The 19,674-nt window shown below is 25.8% G+C and overlaps 9 protein-coding genes across 9 annotated transcripts in view; 5 read left to right on the top strand and 4 right to left on the bottom strand.

Moving 5' to 3' along the window:
- Positions 1-957: 957 nt before the first annotated feature.
- On the bottom strand, positions 958-2,625 carry Phum_PHUM519440 (transcription factor EB, putative; the record flags this gene model as incomplete). The annotated part of the gene is made up of 3 exons (XM_002431246.1): positions 958-998; positions 1,066-1,113; positions 1,203-2,625. The coding sequence occupies 3 exons, from the start codon at positions 2,623-2,625 to the stop codon at positions 958-960; spliced, it is 1,512 nt and encodes a 503-aa protein (XP_002431291.1).
- Positions 2,626-3,546: 921 nt separating this feature from the next.
- Positions 3,547-5,065, top strand: Phum_PHUM519430 (uncharacterized protein; the record flags this gene model as incomplete). The annotated part of the gene is made up of 5 exons (XM_002431245.1): positions 3,547-3,911; positions 3,981-4,141; positions 4,209-4,402; positions 4,480-4,799; positions 4,879-5,065. 5 exons carry the CDS (start codon positions 3,547-3,549, stop codon positions 5,063-5,065), a joined length of 1,227 nt encoding a protein of 408 aa, XP_002431290.1.
- A 343-nt stretch (positions 5,066-5,408) lies between these two features.
- Positions 5,409-10,647, bottom strand: Phum_PHUM519420 (uncharacterized protein; the record flags this gene model as incomplete). The annotated part of the gene is made up of 20 exons (XM_002431244.1): positions 5,409-5,550; positions 5,662-5,824; positions 5,916-6,142; positions 6,236-6,422; positions 6,512-6,777; positions 6,860-7,030; positions 7,103-7,239; positions 7,361-7,543; positions 7,624-7,875; positions 7,975-8,210; positions 8,289-8,408; positions 8,497-8,614; positions 8,716-8,852; positions 8,925-9,075; positions 9,172-9,312; positions 9,400-9,625; positions 9,705-9,925; positions 10,018-10,209; positions 10,298-10,400; positions 10,526-10,647. The coding sequence occupies 20 exons, from the start codon at positions 10,645-10,647 to the stop codon at positions 5,409-5,411; spliced, it is 3,495 nt and encodes a 1,164-aa protein (XP_002431289.1).
- Positions 10,648-10,714: 67 nt separating this feature from the next.
- Positions 10,715-11,442, top strand: Phum_PHUM519410 (Augmenter of liver regeneration, putative; the record flags this gene model as incomplete). The annotated part of the gene is made up of 3 exons (XM_002431243.1): positions 10,715-10,825; positions 10,913-11,127; positions 11,280-11,442. The coding sequence occupies 3 exons, from the start codon at positions 10,715-10,717 to the stop codon at positions 11,440-11,442; spliced, it is 489 nt and encodes a 162-aa protein (XP_002431288.1).
- A 561-nt stretch (positions 11,443-12,003) lies between these two features.
- Positions 12,004-13,533, bottom strand: Phum_PHUM519400 (Brain protein I3, putative; the record flags this gene model as incomplete). The annotated part of the gene is made up of 3 exons (XM_002431242.1): positions 12,004-12,132; positions 12,208-12,350; positions 13,464-13,533. The coding sequence occupies 3 exons, from the start codon at positions 13,531-13,533 to the stop codon at positions 12,004-12,006; spliced, it is 342 nt and encodes a 113-aa protein (XP_002431287.1).
- A 639-nt stretch (positions 13,534-14,172) lies between these two features.
- On the top strand, positions 14,173-15,419 carry Phum_PHUM519390 (protein FAM100B, putative; the record flags this gene model as incomplete). The annotated part of the gene is made up of 4 exons (XM_002431241.1): positions 14,173-14,280; positions 14,788-14,862; positions 15,051-15,162; positions 15,250-15,419. The coding sequence occupies 4 exons, from the start codon at positions 14,173-14,175 to the stop codon at positions 15,417-15,419; spliced, it is 465 nt and encodes a 154-aa protein (XP_002431286.1).
- A 2,245-nt stretch (positions 15,420-17,664) lies between these two features.
- Phum_PHUM519380 (Cleavage and polyadenylation specificity factor 30 kDa subunit, putative) lies at positions 17,665-18,654 on the top strand (the record flags this gene model as incomplete). Its single annotated transcript, XM_002431240.1, has 4 exons — positions 17,665-17,767; positions 17,887-18,090; positions 18,183-18,372; positions 18,450-18,654. 4 exons carry the CDS (start codon positions 17,665-17,667, stop codon positions 18,652-18,654), a joined length of 702 nt encoding a protein of 233 aa, XP_002431285.1.
- A 62-nt stretch (positions 18,655-18,716) lies between these two features.
- Positions 18,717-19,076, top strand: Phum_PHUM519370 (uncharacterized protein; the record flags this gene model as incomplete). Its single annotated transcript, XM_002431239.1, has 2 exons — positions 18,717-18,857; positions 18,948-19,076. 2 exons carry the CDS (start codon positions 18,717-18,719, stop codon positions 19,074-19,076), a joined length of 270 nt encoding a protein of 89 aa, XP_002431284.1.
- Positions 19,077-19,442: 366 nt separating this feature from the next.
- Phum_PHUM519260 (leucine-rich transmembrane protein, putative) overlaps positions 19,443-19,674 on the bottom strand; it is a gene marked incomplete at both ends in the record, with an annotated part of 2,066 nt that continues 1,834 nt past the window's right edge. The window contains one exon of the mRNA XM_002431238.1: positions 19,443-19,632. Coding sequence (XP_002431283.1) covers positions 19,443-19,632 — 190 coding nt within the window. The remainder of the gene's footprint in view (positions 19,633-19,674) is intronic.

Below are 19,674 nucleotides of genomic sequence, written 5' to 3'. Positions count from 1 at the left end.
AGAGAGAGGGATGCAAGTGACCAAAAATAACGAAAACAAATTGAAAATTTCCATCGGGTTGTTATTAAGGAGTCTTTTTTTTTAAACGGTAAAACCGTTACGAATTTGAAACAATCATTGTCAATTACAATGAGTAAAACAAATAGATTTGATACACGACTCCTTCTGGCAACCGTGAACTTGGCAAAACAAAATTCGCACGTATCTATATATATAAATATTTTATTTTTTACACATCGATTCCTCTCTGCCCTTAAATCGTAACGAAAAAAGTCATGCTTTTACCAAAAAAAAAAAAAAAAAAGAAAAAATATTCATGTGTGTCGTCGCACTCTCCTTACGAGTACCAACCCATTTTGCAACTCGTTAAAATTATCTAATGCCACTTTGCCCTTCACCGAAACATTAAAATTATCATAATTAACGAAAGAAAAAAACGTTTGTTTTCCATCAGGTTTAATTCAATACTTGTAAAATTGTTTTTTTTTTTTTAAAAAGACGAACGAAATGATGTAATCAATTATTTCTTTGTTATTTAATATTTTAAATTTAACCAGTCGCAGTAGTCACAAGCATAAGAAAAATAAATTAGATTTTTAAAAATTTCCAAAAGATAAAAAATAACTTTTTAAAAAATATCAAATTGCATATGGTGTTGCATGGTAAAAATGAAAATAAAATATTTGTAACCTTTAATTATATACACTTTTCTTGAGGTATCGGTTTTAAAAAATAAGCCTGATGAATGTTTTTTTTCGATGTAAAAGTTATTCGGTAATAAAATCAAAACTACTTACAATTATAATTATATTTTGATGAACTATTTTTATATTCACTGAGTCACACAGAATAATATTGTGAAAATGACACTGAAAGCTTGTTGATAAAATAATCTATAAGTATAAAAAATACTGATTCCATTTCATGATAAATGTAATTGTAAAAAAATTTTTTATTTCACCCATCACAAATGAATATCGCTATTTCATATTTTAGAACTGATACAATGATATTAAATATGAAAATTATTATTTGTCTAAATAAAAATTTTAGAATAGTAAAAACTTAAGAATAAAGCGTCTTGGGGGCGATAATTTTTAGCGTTTATTGCCCCTACAGTAAAAACTATTTGATATTTAATTTTTTTCACAAAATATTATTATTGTTTTTGGTGTTGCTGAGGCTATCATTATTGTTGTTACTGCTATGAACATATGCATCGCTCATCTCAAAATCAGATTCAGTATTGACATTTAAAAATTCATCTGTACATTCTGATAAATTAGATGTGAATAGTTTTTGATAGGTTGGAGAAGTCACCATCATTTCTTTATCATTATCGTTGCAATCGCCAACTTTTTTATTTTTGGTGTTTTCAGTCTCTTGATCGGTGGTGTTACATTGAAAAAAATATTTCGATTGTGTGTCATCTTTCATAAAATTATTTATCAAATCTTTATGGCTAACCACTTTCCACACTGAGTTTTCTATGGGTAAACCATTTTCCCTTGCTTGTTTTTCTAATTCTTGAATCCTTAAAAGAAGTTTTTTACTTTGTGATTGCAATTGTTTGTTATCAAATTCTATTTCTTTTAATCTATTATTATCTTTTTTCAATAGTTTTATATAATCTACAGATGATTTAAGTATGGCACCTTTATTTTGTCTATTATCTCTTACTAAATCATAATGAGGATCATTTGTTTTCGGTAATAAATCTGCCAATTCTTTAATTCTATCATTTATATTATATCTCCTTCTTCTTTCTATCATATTGTGATTGTCTTTTTTAAGTCTGTCTTTAGGATCAATTTCACCATAGCTTGATGATTTTACTTTAAAATTATTAGATGGGCTTGAATCATTGTTAGAATTTTTTATCGAGGAGTCAACAGAAAGGTATGATCCATAAAAGTTTTGAGATTTACAAGCTGAATCATTTTTTTCTGCTTCAAGAGCTAAAACTGTTTCATATAAATCTTCTGTATCAGATGTACCAGTGCTGGTTGTCACTGATGCTCTGGAGGCACTAGGCGAAAGAATTTCAGGAGATGGCAAGGTTGGACAAGTAACAGAATTATATTCCAGTTTAGATTTGGCTTTAGGTTCCTGAGTAATCGGCTCACTTTGAACTCCACTTTTTCTCATAAAAACATTTTCAGGTTGAGCAGAATTTAAATATTGCCACACTTGATTTTCCTGTTTAGCTTTGATATGATATTTTGTAGGATGTTGTAATTTAGTAGTCACTTGTAAAACATGAGAAGGAACTTTCAAACTTTGAATATTTCGAGGAACAGAAACTGGATTCGAAATGGGTTTATTTACTTTTGTAACATCATCATTTTTTTTCTTATCCTGTTCTTTTTGCTGTTCTAAAAATTCTTGACTCCACATGAGAATTTGTTTAAATTGTGTTCTTGATTTAACAGGTGCAATTTTTATGGTCGAAGATGCGCCAATGGACGTTGATAAAGGCACAGTTTTAGATTGTAATTCATAATAATCAAAATTTTGCATTTCAATGGACGAACGTCCTGCATCATTATCTGACACATCAGAAGTTAAAAAGTCTAAATTACTTTCTTGAAGATCATAATTCAGATAAATTCCGGATTCATCCATTTTTAACGACAGTTTAACAATCATATAAAGTAACTAGTGTTAAAAAATACGAAGCCGATTGCAATGAGTCATCACAAAATTTTTTCATTTTAAAATTAGTTAATAATTATTAATCTTCGTAAAATTAAAGATTTTATCCCGACGAATAAACTAAAAATCAACTACTGTTAGTGTTTAAAACCAATGTTTTAACAGTTTACATATGATATACTACACGTTTATAATTAAAACTGACGTATATCCCTTAGAGAGCCTATTTTTTCAACCAATTAAACCAGTTTTCAATTTCGTAATTGGATGCATTGACCAAGTAATCCTCAATTAAAACTAAAACAAAATAAAATACGAAAACATAAATACTTACCCCTGAGACTTGGAAAAAAATCACTAAATGTTTATAATTTATTAATTAAAACTATTTAACAGTTAATAACTACATTTGAAAATAGAAAAATATTTCAAAAAAAAAAAAAATTGTAACACTACTTTGTTTACTATTAACGAAATTACCGTTTTGCAGTTCTCCAACATTTTTTTTTTAAAAAAGGCGGTGAGGTTTTATTTGGCAACACTGTACACGAAATAAAGCGCGAAAAAAACTTAGACATTTTAACACGTACGGTTGTTCTTATTTTAAATATTAGAGAGAAAAAAAAAATTGTCTTTTTAATAGTTTTTTTTTTTTTTTTTTTTTTTTTGCGAGACTTAAAAAGTAATTGTCTCTTTTGCAATTATTCTTTGTGACGAATAAAATAATTAACGGTAATTTTTAATTTGATGCTTTTCTAGATTTTACCGCATTTTTTGCATGAGCAACAAAGAAGAAAACTAATATAGACTAATAGAGTTTTTACACCCGACTCCGGCAACTTCTTATTAAAAGATAACTAGCAGAAGACGACGAAAAAGTTTTATTCAAAAATGATTTTGGAAAAAAATATATTAAAGTTTTTATTTTTCATAATATTTTTTATTGATTTTATGTGTATTATTTGTGTAGGGAATAATCCAAACGTATATTTTTCATATGGAAACGAAACTCGTCACAATTTTGCATTTTGGGATAACGCTTTGAAAATAATGAATTATCACAGGAATAAAATGAATGAATATTTGTGCAAAAATTACATCGCAAATGAAATAATCGAAGGTTATAAAAATTTAAGTTTAATCAAAAGTGATATGAGTAAAAGAAATGGTAAATATCCTAGACTACAAAAACGACTTGCCAGAGAATCCCTTCTCTCTGATCCAGGTTCTAGAAAATATCAAGATTGGCTTTCAAGGTAAAAATAAAATTTTATTTCTTTTACCAAGTGAAAAAAATTTTATAAATGTAAAAATATTATCACAAGGTCAAGCACGTTGGAAGATATTTATAATCAATTTGAACACTCTGAGGAAGGATCTACTGGACATGGAGATGTTGAACACGATGATGGTGGTGGTGGTGTGACAGGATATGCTTTGGTTGATTCCAAACACATATATGCAAAACCTATAGAACACGAACCTGGTTTGTTATTAAATTATTACTTATTAATTAAAATCGACTTTTCTTTTAATTATTATTATTATTTCAGAGCATCATTACGTTGGATATCACGACGATTCTCATTATCATCCTCACTATCATCACGATCACGAAGATGAAAAAGAAGACGAAGAAAAAGGATTAAAATTAAAAGAATTATTTCATTTTGCATTGACGGCCATTGCATTTCTTGCATTTGCTACTTTCATGATAGAAGTTTTGATGAGTTTATTGGAAATTCCAGTAAGTTGTCTTTCCCCCTCCTCCCTTCCCCCCTACCCCCCACCACCAAACCAATCATATATAATTATTTTTTTTAGGGTTCGGACACCGACTACGTATTGGTGCCTACAAATTCAGATAACACAGGTGCCGCATCTAAAATTGACGAAACGACTCCATTGAGTTTTTCTAGAAAGACTAGAAGTTTATTTTTTAATGACGGCGACGTCGATCGTGACGATAACACAAAGCAAATAGAAATTTTAAATATAATTTCTAGCAAAGTTTTACTTTCTATCGAAACTCTTGCTCTGATGAAAACAGACGACGGTGAATGTTTTCAAAGATCTTTATGTCAAAACGTTAAATATTCTAAAACGCTTTCGGGATCTCAAAAAATATGGTTGCCCATTTGGAGGTAGTACAAAAAAAAAAAACAAGATGGTTGATTTCAATAATAATAATAATAATAATTAAATTTGTTTTTTTCGTTACAGTTTCGGTATAAGCTGGATAGGAAACAGATTGTCAAGATCAAATAATTCCGCGACGTTTTCGAATAATTTAAAATATATAAAAGCCGCCGTTATGGGTTTAGGAGATAAAGAATGTCACGTGATACATCCTAAATGTGATGAAAAATCAAGGAGGAGGAGGAGGAGAACTAAAAGGAAAACGAGTTGAATTTCGAAACCAATTATTTATTTATTTATTTTTTTTTTTATCACTTTTTAATTAAACTTTTACGCGCGAATCAATAAAATGATTTTCTGATTAAAATAATTATAAAAATTGCACCATTTTAATAAACACAAAATAATAATAATAATAATAAATATTTTGAGAGACTAGATTTGGAAAATTTTTTTAAAAAATATAAAATTCCATTAATTAAAAAATTATTAAATCGAATGTAAAGATCGTCTCCTACCTTTTTTTTTTTTTTTTTCCAAAGGAAAAAATTCCAATTTAATTGTTTTAAAATTTTGAATAATTTAAGGTATTCATACCTGGTGCTAGGTTTTCACTAATAAACCAAAGGATAAAGATCTAAAACGACTTTGGGTACGTACTCGTCCAATATTTCTTTCGGTAATCTCGATAATCTCACGAATGATTCTGCAAAATAAATCCCGGTTAAAATCTCATCGGATGCTTCGTATTTGACCCTGCAAAAAATTTAAATTCATTCATTCATTAGTAACGATAATAATAATAATAATAATAATAAACGATTAATTTTATTTTATAGCAAAGCAAAGCAGTTTCCTTAATCTTACTTTTGACAATTTTCAACGACGACGGATTTGAGATATTGTCCGAAATAACTTAGAAATTCTTGTTTCGCATCGGAATGAAATTGACGGAAAAGAGTTTGCAAACCCATCGCGAATGAAATTCCATCCAATGGATCCGTAGTAGGTTTTTTAGATAGTAAAGTACCTGTGACGAAAATACAACGAAAAATTTAATCCGGGGGGATCGATCCGCTTTACACGTTTCATCGGGATCCACTTTTAAATCTTTCTCTCACCGACTGTTTTCGAATATTGAAGTTTATGCAATTGAGAGAGAGAGAATAAAAATATGAGGAGTGGAAAATGATTTATATTTTTCGTCGTCACGTATATTTTCATTGTTGGATCGCTTAATCCGACGGCGTCTAATTGAGAAGAAATATTTGGAAAAAGTAAACTGTCTTCGCTCGGATAAGGCATGGATGGATCTCTAAAATGTTTCCTCACGTCCGACAGCAAAGCTCTGCGAAAAATAAATCCAATGGAAAAAAAAAATCTCCAGAAAATTATTATCATTATTATTATTTTTTTTTTTTTTTGGTTTTTTTTTTTTTACCTGTTGAAAGCTTCGATGACGGACGACAAATTCGGGGATTCAAATTTACAAAATGTCGATAATTCGTAAGCTATGTGAATTCTCAACAATTGCATTTGACCGATTTTCAATATCCAATCTAATAATAATTGAGTCAACGTTTTCGATATTTTTGACGTGTAATTCAAATAATATTTGCTACCATTTTCTGAAATTAATAAAAAAAAAAAAAAAAAACAATAAATTTCGGTTTAAATGAATCAAAAAAAAAAAAAAAATTATTTTAAATAAACTTACTTATGACGTCATTTTTATTTTTAAAATTTTTCGACGCGTCTTCTAATATTTGCAATACGGATTTATCTTTTACCACGACTTTTTCCAACTGTCCTAAAAAATTTTGCAATTCGCTGGATATCATGAAGGAGAGAAGACAATCCAATCCCGTGACTCCTTGTGTTCCAACGGATTTTGTTATTTTCGAAAATGATTTCGTATTTACAACTTCCGTTTTTGTTTTCAAATCGTACCAGGTAACGGTGGACTCTAAGTAAATTGTACACCTGTGGGATAATTGAATATTTTTCAAAATGTCTTCTATCCTTTTTTTGTTTCGTAAGATTTATAAAAAGTAAAATCATTTACTTTGGATCGGTTATTTTAATTAATTCTCTCGCTAGTCTTCCCATGAAATTCACGGACGAAGAATCTTGGGAAGAAAATTTTGGAATGGGTATCGTTTTACTTTGGTACCTGCTTTGCCAGTCCGAAATTTTATTTCGTAAAAAATTATTACATTCTTGTTCCACGTTATACCTGAAAAGTAAATGATGTAATACATTACAACCATTTGATATTTTATTTTACGTATAAAATCGGGTACCTTACCCGATAACTCTCGTCAATTCTTCTTGCCAAATTTTCAATCCGTATATGTGAATGTAATCTTGTATGTATTCAAATGATTTTTTGTGACCATCCATGACGTCACCCAACGTTTCTAGTTTTTGAATTAATTCACTTGTCTTAAAAATTTTTTTTTATTTTAAGTAACGGCAATAAAATTTTCACAAGATAAAAATTGTTTTTTTTTTTTAAAAAACATTTTATGATAATAATAATAATAATATTGTACTTTTATGCTACCTTGCTTTTAGAATTAAATGAAAGTCCATTGTTCAAAGCCGTAGCCATGTGTTTAACCAATTCCTTTCTAATCCCATCCTCCAATAATTGAATGGGATCGATTCTAATGACTCCTACCAAAGTCGATTTCATCATTGTTATCCCATCCGTTAACACGGACACATCGTGAGTTAATTTGGCAACCTAAAATCATCAAGGTATGATGTAAAAGTTGTTTCGTATACAACTTAAAATATTTTAAAATGCGTATAAAAATGTGAAACCTGAAATCTGTGATCCAATTGAGCATATTCCTTAAGCTGATCCTTATCCAACCTTGTTGGCACTTCCTTAATCTCATAAGTTTGAATGTGAGCTATTTTTGCCATTATTTGAAACATTGTTTCTGGAATGATATGAAGTACTTTTCTCACGTATGCAACAAGTTCGTTCGAATAATATTGGGAAACGGAAACTAAATCAGAACTTCTTGCCTGATTAATTCTCATCAGTGGAATTTCTAAAGCTGAAGCCATCTGATAAAGGAAAAAAATTTATTATTATTATTATTATTTAAAAAATGATTTCGTATGAATTCATTAACATGATAAAATATTGAAAAAAAAAAAATTTACTTTTAAAAATGTTGCTCTTAATTTAACGACAAGAGAAGGATCTTCTTTTATGCCTTTTTGCATATATTTCGTGTACGAATCCATAATTAACCATGCATAACTCATATCTGCAATGACTTGAAGATGAATGGGTACTTCTTCCTTAATATTTATGCTTCTCAACATTGAATGAAGAATGTTACGAGTTTCTAATAAAAATTGACAAACTTGAAGTTGATTGGCCAGGTCGTGAAATTCTAAAAAAAAAAAAAAAAAATTTGAGAGGTTTAACAATTTTAAAATTAAAATAATTATTATTAATTTTAATATTTTACCTTGAACTTCTTCTAAAGCTCTGATCAACTGAACAATTTTTCTTCCAGATGCATTTGTTTCTTCGTGATTTAAAGAATCAATTTGTTTACCTATATCTTGAAACCACGCATGTAATTTTTCTAAAATAAATAAGTGCAACAAATTAAATGATATTTTAAAAATAAACATTTTTTTTCATAAATGACCCAAATCCACCAAAAAACCCACCATTTTTTTCTATTCTCGTCAAAGGTTTCGTTCCCGAAAATACATCCGATAATTCATTCATACGATCGACACATTCTTTTTTATACGATTCCCACTTATCTTGCTTTTCAAGCAACAACTAAAAATTCAATGGTTAATTGTTATGAAATAATTTTAAATTTAAAACTTATTATTATTAAAAAAAAAAAAAAAAAACGGAAATAATTATTAACACTTAACTGCTTTAAACATATCCTTGACTTTTAATTCGAATTGCGCTGCGTTTAGCAAAAGTTGAAACATATCCAAGGGAGAAAATTTTATTTCGGAAATAATGTAATCTCTTATTTGTTTACATTTTTTACTCCCTTCCGAAACTGAAAGTTTAAAATCAGTATGTACATATAATTTAAAATATTAAAAATATTAAACCATAAAAAAAAACCAACCAGGAAAAAGGGGAGCTGTATGAAGCATCAGCCATCGCAAAGTAACATTCGCTTCTCTAATTAGGTTCATAACTCTTTGAGAATTATCGAGAAGTTGATCTTCTGTTAAGGCACCTTCTTCCACAAACTTTTCAATACATGCAGTCAATTTCTATTTTAATTTTTTTTTTTGTAAAACAAAAAAATTTAACAGTAAGTTCTTAAATAGAAATTGAATTTCAAAAAAAAATTTAGTAATTAACAATACCTGTAATTTGTTTTTGTGTTTATTGGCATAATTTGATAGATTTGATGTTTCCAAAGAATTTGATAAGGCGGATTTTGCTGCTTTATAAGAATCCCAAACATCGATAAGATTTATGACTTCTCCCATGTAAATACTCAACACCTAAAAGAGTTAATACATTTTTAGTTTTAACTAAAGCAATTTAAAATGCATATATTTTTTGTTTGAACGACTAAAAACTGCATCTACCCAATTATCTGGAAAATATTTATCCACAATTTCTCTCATGACAGCTGTTTGATTGTTCAAAATTTTAGGAGAAAAAAATAAGCAAATGACAAGCATAGCAGCTTGATTTGCAAGAGCTGTACTTCTGTGCTCAGGTAGAGCATAAACTTTGAGTTGGTGATATATATCATCACTTCTTAGCCTTCCTAAAACCATATCTATGTAAGTTTCATTGATAGGTATTCGTCTAAAAAATATTTCAAGTTTACATTCAAATTAGTAATTAATACTACATTTTACACAATATTAAAAATTTAACAATTTACCTAAAATAATCTTCAGGATATTGTGATGGTCTTTTATTTCCTCCACTACTTGAAAAACCAGTAGAACATAATAATTTAAAAACATCATCAATATTGCTTTCTGAATTCGATTTTTGGGCACTGTAGCGATAGTAAGATACTAATAGTCTTTCTCTAATACTGCCATCTATGTGCAAATCGACTAATAAAAGCATAACTCCATACAAATATAAACTTTCACACTAAAAAAATTAATTTCAAATTGTTTAAATTTGACAAAAAAAAAAAAAAAAAATGCTTTGTAACAATGTTTGTTAAATTATTTTATTCCTACCATAAGTTGCTTGCCCTCATCAGATTCCAATACACTTTCTAAGGTTTGTTGAATGTAAATGCCTTCATCCAAGTCTTCTAAAAATCTATTTAAATCGATAACATACTTATGAATGCTTTCAAAAGCTAAATAAAAACGTGTTATTATTTCTAAATTGTTTTCTCTTATTTCTTCATCCAAATCTTGTAATTTCTAATAGGAAAAAAAATAAAAAATAATTTGGGGTTGTGAATGTAATTTACAAGAAGTTAATGGAACTTATTTCAAGTTTTTTACTCACTGGATCATTTTCAACTTTTTGTTCAAATCCTTCCAAGTTTTTAAAATAAGAAAAATCTAATATCAAGTCACCATATTTTTGTTGATCAGCTTTAGAATCTAATCTGAAATATTTTTGAAAAAAAAAAAAAAAAAATAGGAATTTTGTAAAACTTGTCAAAAAACATTTGAAAAAAGTTATGTCAAGTAAGTGACGAGTAAGTAAATTAATAAAAATTTTTAATTCTACCTATATATTTGTGGTATAAAGTCTTTAAGTCGTAAAATTTCAGCAATTATCGCATTACCACGAGAAACTAATCTTAATATATTCTGACCGCAGTGATTATTTTCGGCTAAAAATTCAGCCATTCGTTAAAGTTAACAAATACTTTGACGGAATAATTGACGTGGTAATAGAAATTATGTCTGCTAAATAATGGCCGGACCTAAAGAAAACGTAATAGAAACACATGAAAAACCCTGCCGGGCTTGTACGGATTTTAAAACATGGGCTAAACTCAAAAACAATGTGAAAAAAGAAGAAACGGTATTATTTAAATAGTTAAAAAAAATTTTTCACTGTCAACCAATAACAGTTTAATAATTTAATATTTTTATAATTAATATATTTCAGAATGGAAATACACAAGAAAGTGTTGGAATAACTAATTCCAATTGTCCTTTAACGAAGGATGAGTTAGGAAGACAAACTTGGGGTTTCTTACATACCATGGCTGCATACTATCCTGATAATCCGACGGATGAACAAAAAAACGACGTGCATCAATTTATGAAATTATTTTCTCGTTTTTATCCCTGTAGTGTATGTGCTGAAGATTTGCAACAACAGTAAATATATACTTTTTTTTTTTTACATATTTGAACATAATAAATAATTTATTTAATGTTTATTTTTATTTAATATACGATGAAATTTTTATTGTCACATTACAACACATTGTGTGATAATTACTAAAACATTATTTTTTTTTTCCTTTTAGAATTGAAAGATTTCCTCCGAAAACAGAATCGCAATATGAATTTTCTCAATGGTTATGTAGAATCCATAATAGAATTAATTTAAGGTTAGGTAAACCATTATTCGATTGCAACACAGTTAATGAAAGATGGAGAGATGGTTGGAAGGATGGTTCTTGTGATTGAATTTTATAAATGTTTATTATTAACTTTATTATTATTATTATTATTACTTGTGACTCCATATTTTCAAAATATTAAAATATTTTACAATTACAGCAACACTTACTCATTTTATTTATAAAAATATTTAACAAAGAAAAATTTAAAAAAAAATAATAACATAATGCAATATCATCAATATATATTTTATCAAAAAAAAAAAATAATAATAATTAAAAATTATTTATCTTATCTTTACATCCTAATCTAAAATTGATAACATTGGTAAAATAAAAAAAAATACAAATATTTAAACTTAATTAAATTACATTATTATAAAATAATAATTAATATAAAATTTTAAAAGTATACTACTCAACATGATCAAAAAGGCACAAAAAATATTTTAAATATGACAACCATTAATAAAAAACAAAAAAAAAAAAAAATTGTAATTTAAGGCACTGATAAAAACTGGAAGTCAAATTTGTTTTTTTTTTTTTTTTAAATGATAAATAATAATAAGTGTAATAATTTCTTCAGACATTAAATGTATAAAAAAAAAGTAAGATGATTGCTTTGGTATTAAAAAGTTGCACCACACTGATTACATTTTTTCTGTTTCATGCACAAGCAACATAATATTCCGATAGGAAAACAAAAAATGGCACAAAGAATTCCACAGCAAGTAAAATCACTTTCCAACGTTCCAGTCTGAAATTAATTTATTGATTTTTTTTGATTTCATTTCAATATAAAATGATATCTAAAACCTAATATTATATTTACCCTACAAGATGGACAACCTCCCATTATAACTACTGTTTGATTTACTGGACTAGGTTGAATGAAAGTGGGCGTAGGAATGTACTGTTGTGGTGTGTAATTAGGCTGCTGAGTTACAGGAGTTTGAAATCCATACTGTTGTACTTCTAATTACAAAACAAAAATTACTTATTATTATTATTATTTTTGCATAATTATCACATCTTTTAAATTTAAAACAAAAAAAAAAAAAAATACTCCCAAGTCCTTTCTCGATATTTTATACAAATTATTATTAATATTATTGTCGATAAGAAAATTCATTACTTTGATACTCTCATAAACGATTGAAATCATCAAAAAAATTTGATTTTTTTTTTTCATGATGATTTGATAAATTTTAAATTTAAATTCTTACATTATTGTTAAAAGTATTTTTTTTATTATTAATGAATAACATTTAAAAAAAAATTTTTATATCTTAAAAATAATAATGAAGGGATTAAATTACAAAAAAAAAATTTTTTTTCTTATATCGGTTTTAAATTTTGTTGAATTGTTTTTTTTTTTTTTTTTTTTTTTTCTAATGTCTTAGTTTTAAATTTAACATCTCATGATAAAAAAAAAAACAACTTGTTTAACTTTTTCAAACAATAAATGAAAATTTAATTTTTATTTTGAAATAATATAATGTCAAACACACATGTTTCGAAACGAAAAAGAAAGACAAAATAAAATCATTTATTTAATTTTCTATCAAATCACATTTAATTAAGAACATAATAATAATAATATTGCAAAATTTACAATTATTTTATCTAGATATATATTTTAAAAAATTAATTTCAATATATTAATTTTTAAATTAAAATTTAAAAACTGGTCGTTACTTGATAGTATTACATGACAGGTAGTAACAAAATTTAAAGAAATTTATTTACAATAATAATATTATTATTTTTTTTATTATACTTTTGAAATAAATATATTAAAATATGGTAGAATGTTACTTTTTTATATAAAGTAAGTAAAAACGATTTAATATTTTATATTTAAAAAAAAAAAAAAAAGAAAAATTTATTAAAAAGTCATCTATGTATTTCCTTCTACAATACTTAAAAAATTTAATTACATTCGTTTGGAATGAAATCATTGTTACAAAGAGCAAAATTAAAATGTAATTATTTGATTAAATTATGCAACACACGATAATTATTAAAATTGAAACACGTAATTTTTTTTTTAAATGTCGTGTAAGAGTAAAACTCTAATTAAAATACCTGTTGGATAAGCAGAATAAGGTGGCGGAGCGCTAGGAAATGGTTTTTCAAAATTATTTACATCAGTCATTTTTCTCTCTTAGGATAATAATAATAATAATTTCTTAATTAAAATCTAATCACAAAATGAAATTGCACTAATTTGAGCTCGGTTCATTTATTACACGGTACACTTGTAAAACTGAATCACTGTTTTATCTACATGGCAAATACTTTTCTATCTGAACATAGAGTTTTATTGTTACTTTTTTTAGACTCAGTGTCTGTGGTAGAGAACAAATCAAAGAAAAAAATTTTTTTTACTTTTAAATGATGCATACAAAAGTTTACAACGAATCATTTTAATGATGAAAATAATATATTTAAAATACAAAAAAATGTAAATCGTGAAAAAATTTATAACGCAAATTAAAAATAAAATAAAAAAATTTTGTAATTTTCGTCTATGGTTTTTATCAAATACGAAATAAAAAAAAACCAACAACCTATTTTTACATTTCATTTCCGGTTTGGCGATTAACCAGTGAGAATATGTCGCAAATAAATATTAACCAATAAAAACAAAGATTGACGTAATTCGTATCTGGGTTCGCCGGAGCAAGGGGATGAGTAATATTTGAATTAAAAATCATCGTCTGTTTTTTTTTTTTTTTTTTCTTCTTGATTTTTACAAGACAAATTATTAAATAAATAAATAAAAATATCAATTATGGATACTCTGCGAGAGCAGGTTATGATAAATCAATTTGTTTTAGCCGCTGGATGCGCTAGGGAACAAGCAAAACAGCTTTTGCAAGCGGCGCATTGGCAATTTGAGGTAATTTGTTATTGGTAAACAAATTATTTGTTTTGGTATGTTATTATTTTTAATTTTTTTTTTTTTTTTTATCATTTAATATTTCACTTTTCTTTTTCCATCCTTTAATTTTATTTTATTTTTAATAAAAAAAATGTTTAATTTTATTTTTTTAAATAATACTTTTATTAAATTATTTTCATTTTGTAATTCATAAACAACCTTGTTTACAAAAAAACAACAACAACATTGTAGATTTCTTAATAAATCGATTATGAAAAAGAATTTTTTTTTTTTAAATTACTGTATGATCAAATTTTATGTATTTTTTAATAATTATTTATTGATAAAGTAAAAAAAAAAAAAGTATAAACAAATACAAGAAACTTGATTTAAAAAAATTAATAATTAAAGTATTAAAAAAAAACAAATTAATTTCAATACTTCTTCTATATTGAAATATAAATTTAAGTAAATCTCTTAGATAATTATTATTATGATAATTTAAATTTTTTATTTTAATTTCAGACAGCTTTAAGCATATTTTTTCAAGAAGCAGCCATACCATGCTGTCATCGAGGTCCTAATTCTCATATTGGTCAGGTAATATTATTAAATAATCCAATTCATTACCATTTTTTTTTTTTTTCATTTCCTACTAAACAATGTTTTTAGTTAAAATTTATTTTAAAAAAATTAAATTTAAACAAAAAGTATAATCAGATGTGGTTACAACTTTACCATTTTATAAAAAATCATAATTTAAATTATTATTAAAAAAAATTTTACAGGTTACTCCGTGCAATACTCCAGCTACTCCTCCTAATTTTCCAGATACACTCCTTGCATTTTCAAGAATGACAACAAATTCAAATGATAAATTAAGCTCATCTCCTTCTTCAGGTATTTTTATTATTATTATTATTATTATTATAAATTATTAATTATTTTTGTGTTTGTTTTTATTATTATTATTGTTTCAATTTTCAGGTATACTTTCCACTTCTCCGAATCAAGTACAACTACCTCCAAGTTCAAATACAAATTACAACAGTAGCCCTCAGTATATTTTTCCTCAAAATCACTTTCCACAACATTCCCCCTCAGGACAACAACAACAACCGCAAAACAATGGCGTTCCATCGATCGACCCATTATAAAAATTTATTTACTCATGAAAAGTAAATTAAACAATTCAAAGCTTTTCTCTTTGGCTAAACATGTACTAAGTAAAGAATTTCAAGTACTGTATCAATTGAGCTCGGATTACCAGATACCATATTAAAAAATGGCTTCTTTATTATCACAAACATGTATTATCGTGTTGAAATTTAGAAAAAAAAAAAAAAACAAAAATTTTATTTTTAAAACATAATAATAATAATTTATGTTTTATTTATTATTTTAAAAACAAGGCAATGATTGCCTAAAAAAAATTATAATATATATATGGGTGCAATTTTTAGTGTTGGACATGTTTAGGTCCTGCCTACTCTTAAACGTTTTCAATATTATGTAAATAGCAATTTTAAAAAAATAGGTTAGTCGACAACAAAAAAAATAAAAGAAATATTTTACAATTATTAATAATATAGCAAGGTGAAATTTTATTTCAAGTAATCATAAGCAAAAGACCAAGCATACTTTTTAATTTTTTTTTTAACGATTTATTAATTTTATCTTTTAATGGCAGTTATCGAATTGATAAATAATTAACATTCATTCATTTGTGTATATATATATAATATAAAAGCTTTTAAAAAGCAATTTGTATAAAATATATGTATTAAATTTTCTCATTTTGAAAATGAATAATAATAATAATAATGTTTTTTTTTTTAAAGCTTAAATTACAAAATAGCTTTTATAATAATAAATGTACAATGAAGCATATATGTAGCTCTAAAGTAGAATATATTTTCACATTTAAAAAGTTTTAGTTTCGAGGAATATTATTTAAAATGTAATTTGTTATTTGATAAAATTAAATTTTTCAGTTTAGTATGTAGGTTATTTAAATTACATTGGACAATAAATAATTAATTATGTAATATAGTGTACAAAAATTGAGAAAAAGAAAGAGCTTTAACCTTTTTTTTAAAAGGTAATAATAACATTAATTTTATTAATTGTTTTTAATACATTTATATAATTAATAAGGAAAATTTATAATATTATTGTAAATTATCTCATGATAAATTTGAACATATTAATAAAATTGTTTTTGTAATTAATGTATAAAAAAAAACAAAAGAAATATTTTCCAATAATTTTTTTTTTTTCGAGCCCATGGGCTTATTCATTTAAATTGTTGGTTATTATCGAGAAAAAAATTTGACCAATAGTTTTTTTTTTTTAAACGATAATGTTTAAATAGAATTTTTACATAATATTTTCAATTTTTAATTTTTGTTTGTTAATTTATTTTGTTTTATAAATAACAAAAACAGACTGGTAATATTTTTTTTAAAAAAAGAAAAATTTTTATTTAAAATCGATTACTCGTTTTTTTCATAATAAGCTCATTTTTGCTAAATTGTTACATAAAAAAAAAATAATAATAAATAAATGTTTTGCCAAATTTGTAACATCATTAAGTAGTTTTTGTAATTGTAGATTTTAATATAATTGTAGATTTGTAGTGTAAATAAAATACCAAAGGTTGTGTGATAAGAAATTTTTTTTATAAATTTTATTTTAATCCATCAAAAAAAATATATATAATTAACCTTGTTCACTATCACAATTTTTCCTATCATAATCTTCCTATGATAACTTATTGATTAAATTTTTAAATTATTTATAACTATTATGATACTTTTTAAAATTCTTGTTTAGTATCTTTTTTTACAAAAAACAAATTGCATTGTTAAATTAAAATGCTTTTTATAAAATTAATTTTTCACATAAAAATTTTTTAGTTTAAAAAAAAATCATGCAATTTTATAAAATGAAATTTATTATTTATTTATTACACTTTTATGATTGATAAAAATTTAAAGAAAAATTTAGTTATTAAATATGTTAGTTATGTGGGTTTTCAAAATATGCTTAAAATTTAATTCGATATTTATAAGTATTCGTGGTTGATGGAAGAAAAATTTTTATTAAAAATATTTTTTACTTACCATAATTTCCAAAACAAATTTATTTTAAATTGTAATTTCAAAAATATAAGATAAATCACAAAATTTATTAATCAGTGGATTAACGTTTTATTTATATGCCGGTGATGAGAATAATGAACCGGTTGAATACGAAAACGCGGGAAATATCAAGTAAAATAATGATAATAAATTTTTAATGTTGGTCAAACTGTAAAGATACACTAACATGGCTACTGTTGAATATAAACACTCGAGGTAGTTTTGAGTACTTTACATAATTATTACTTCTTTGGCTACTATGGAGCTCATTGTAGCTAGCGTGGATGGTGTTAAATTTGACATTGAAACAGCTCTTGAAGAACAATATGGAGCTTTACCTTTGCCTTTTTCGGGAATGGATAGTAAGCTTTAAGAATTTTAATAAAATGTTTTGAACCTTTAATAGTAAACCAGTAGAAAATGTGGTAAAGTTGATAATTTGCATAAAAATTTTTTTTATTTTTTTTATTTTTTTTTACAGAATCCATTGCAGCCGTTTGTACGTTTTATCCAAAAGGCACTTGCAATAAGGGAGCTGCTTGTCCATTTAGACATATCAGAGGAGATCGCACAATTGTCTGTAAACACTGGCTTAGAGGGTTATGTAAAAAAGGGGATCAGTGTGAATTTCTTCACGAATATGATATGACAAAAATGCCGGAATGTTATTTTTACTCTAGATTTAGTAAGTACTGAAGTTTATTTTGTCAAATCTAACTAAATTTTCACTGTATATCATGTGAATAAAATTATTTAAACTTTATTAATTATTTTAAGATGCTTGCCACAATAAGGAATGTCCTTTTCTACATATTGATCCTGAAAGTAAAATAAAAGACTGTCCTTGGTATGACAGAGGGTTTTGTAGACATGGTCCACATTGTAGGCATAGGCACGTTAGAAGAGTTTTGTGTATGAATTATTTGGCTGGTTTTTGCCCAGATGGTCCAGATTGCAAATTTATGCAGTAGGTTTTATTTATTTATTTAATTTTAAATTGATCTTTAACAATATTACAAGTACTTACTTTTTGTTTAATTTTAGTCCAAGATTTGAATTACCAGCTCCGACAGAAAATGCTAACCAAAATACAAATAAAGTCAAAGCCGTTCTCGTTTGTCATTATTGTAACGAATATGGACACAAAGCAATGTATTGTTTAAAAATGACTCCCGAACAAAGAGCAGAACAGGCTAGAATAGAAAATGAACCATTTTTCAAAGTAATTTTTTTAACATCATCATCATAAATATTTCATGCATATAAATGAATAATTTTTTTAAAAAAAAATTTTATTTTTAGAAATTTACAATGCAAACTAAAATTGGAAAAATGTACATGAGTCAAATCATTGCTCAAACGAGAAATATAGAAGGAGGAACAAACAATGATAAAAAATCTGGAGCATTTAGGGGACCCCATAAACCATTAGATGAAGTTACTTGCTACAAGGTAAAATTCATGTTGAAACTTGTTTGAGTGTGTAATAATGTAAAAAAAAAAAAAATTTCGATAAATTAATTATTTATTTAAATGTTTTAGTGTGGATTAAAGGGACACTACGCTAATAGATGTCCGAAAGGTCATTTAGCATTTTTGAGCAAAGCTCAACAGAATTCATCATTTTCAAATAGTAATGAAAATCAAAATCAAACAAACAGTACTACTTGAATTATATACATACATGTGTAAATTAATAAATGAAGTTATCTGTTATCATTACAAAGAGTTTAAAACCTTTTAAGGTTTCAAAGTGTTTTAATCGGTCAATTGAATATCGAAGAAATTATTTATTATTATTATTATTATTTTGATCAATGAACTTTTTTTCAAGTTTAATTTTTGGGAATCCTTACAACAAGATAGAAATAACTAATTACCATTATTATTATTATTATGAGAGAAAAGAAGTGCGGTTTACTTAAAGTAAATTTAAAACTGCTCTTTGAAAGTACTTTGGGAAGAAGAAAAACGAATAAAATAAAGAGAAGAATATAAAAAAATGAAAAAATTATATTTATTTTTAAACGTACCTTTTTAATTATCTTCTTCCACGTGTGTGACAACTTCATTGTCGACAATCAACGAGTTTCTAGAAATAATTCTAGATTCTTCTCGAACGTTGTTTTCCGTTAATTTGGGTAACAGAATGGCAGTTTCGTAATTTGGAGGAGGAGTTGAATTCCTATGAGAAATTTCCTCTTCACCTTCATCTAAATTATCAAAACTAAATTTAAAACAAAAAAAAAATTATGTAGAGAATAATAAA

The sequence above is a fragment of the Pediculus humanus genome, genomic scaffold, assembly GCF_000006295.1.
Source record: "Pediculus humanus corporis 1103172108284 genomic scaffold, whole genome shotgun sequence".
NCBI classification, from domain to species: domain Eukaryota; kingdom Metazoa; phylum Arthropoda; class Insecta; order Psocodea; family Pediculidae; genus Pediculus; species Pediculus humanus.
This window is presented reverse-complemented; position numbering and strand designations above follow the sequence as displayed.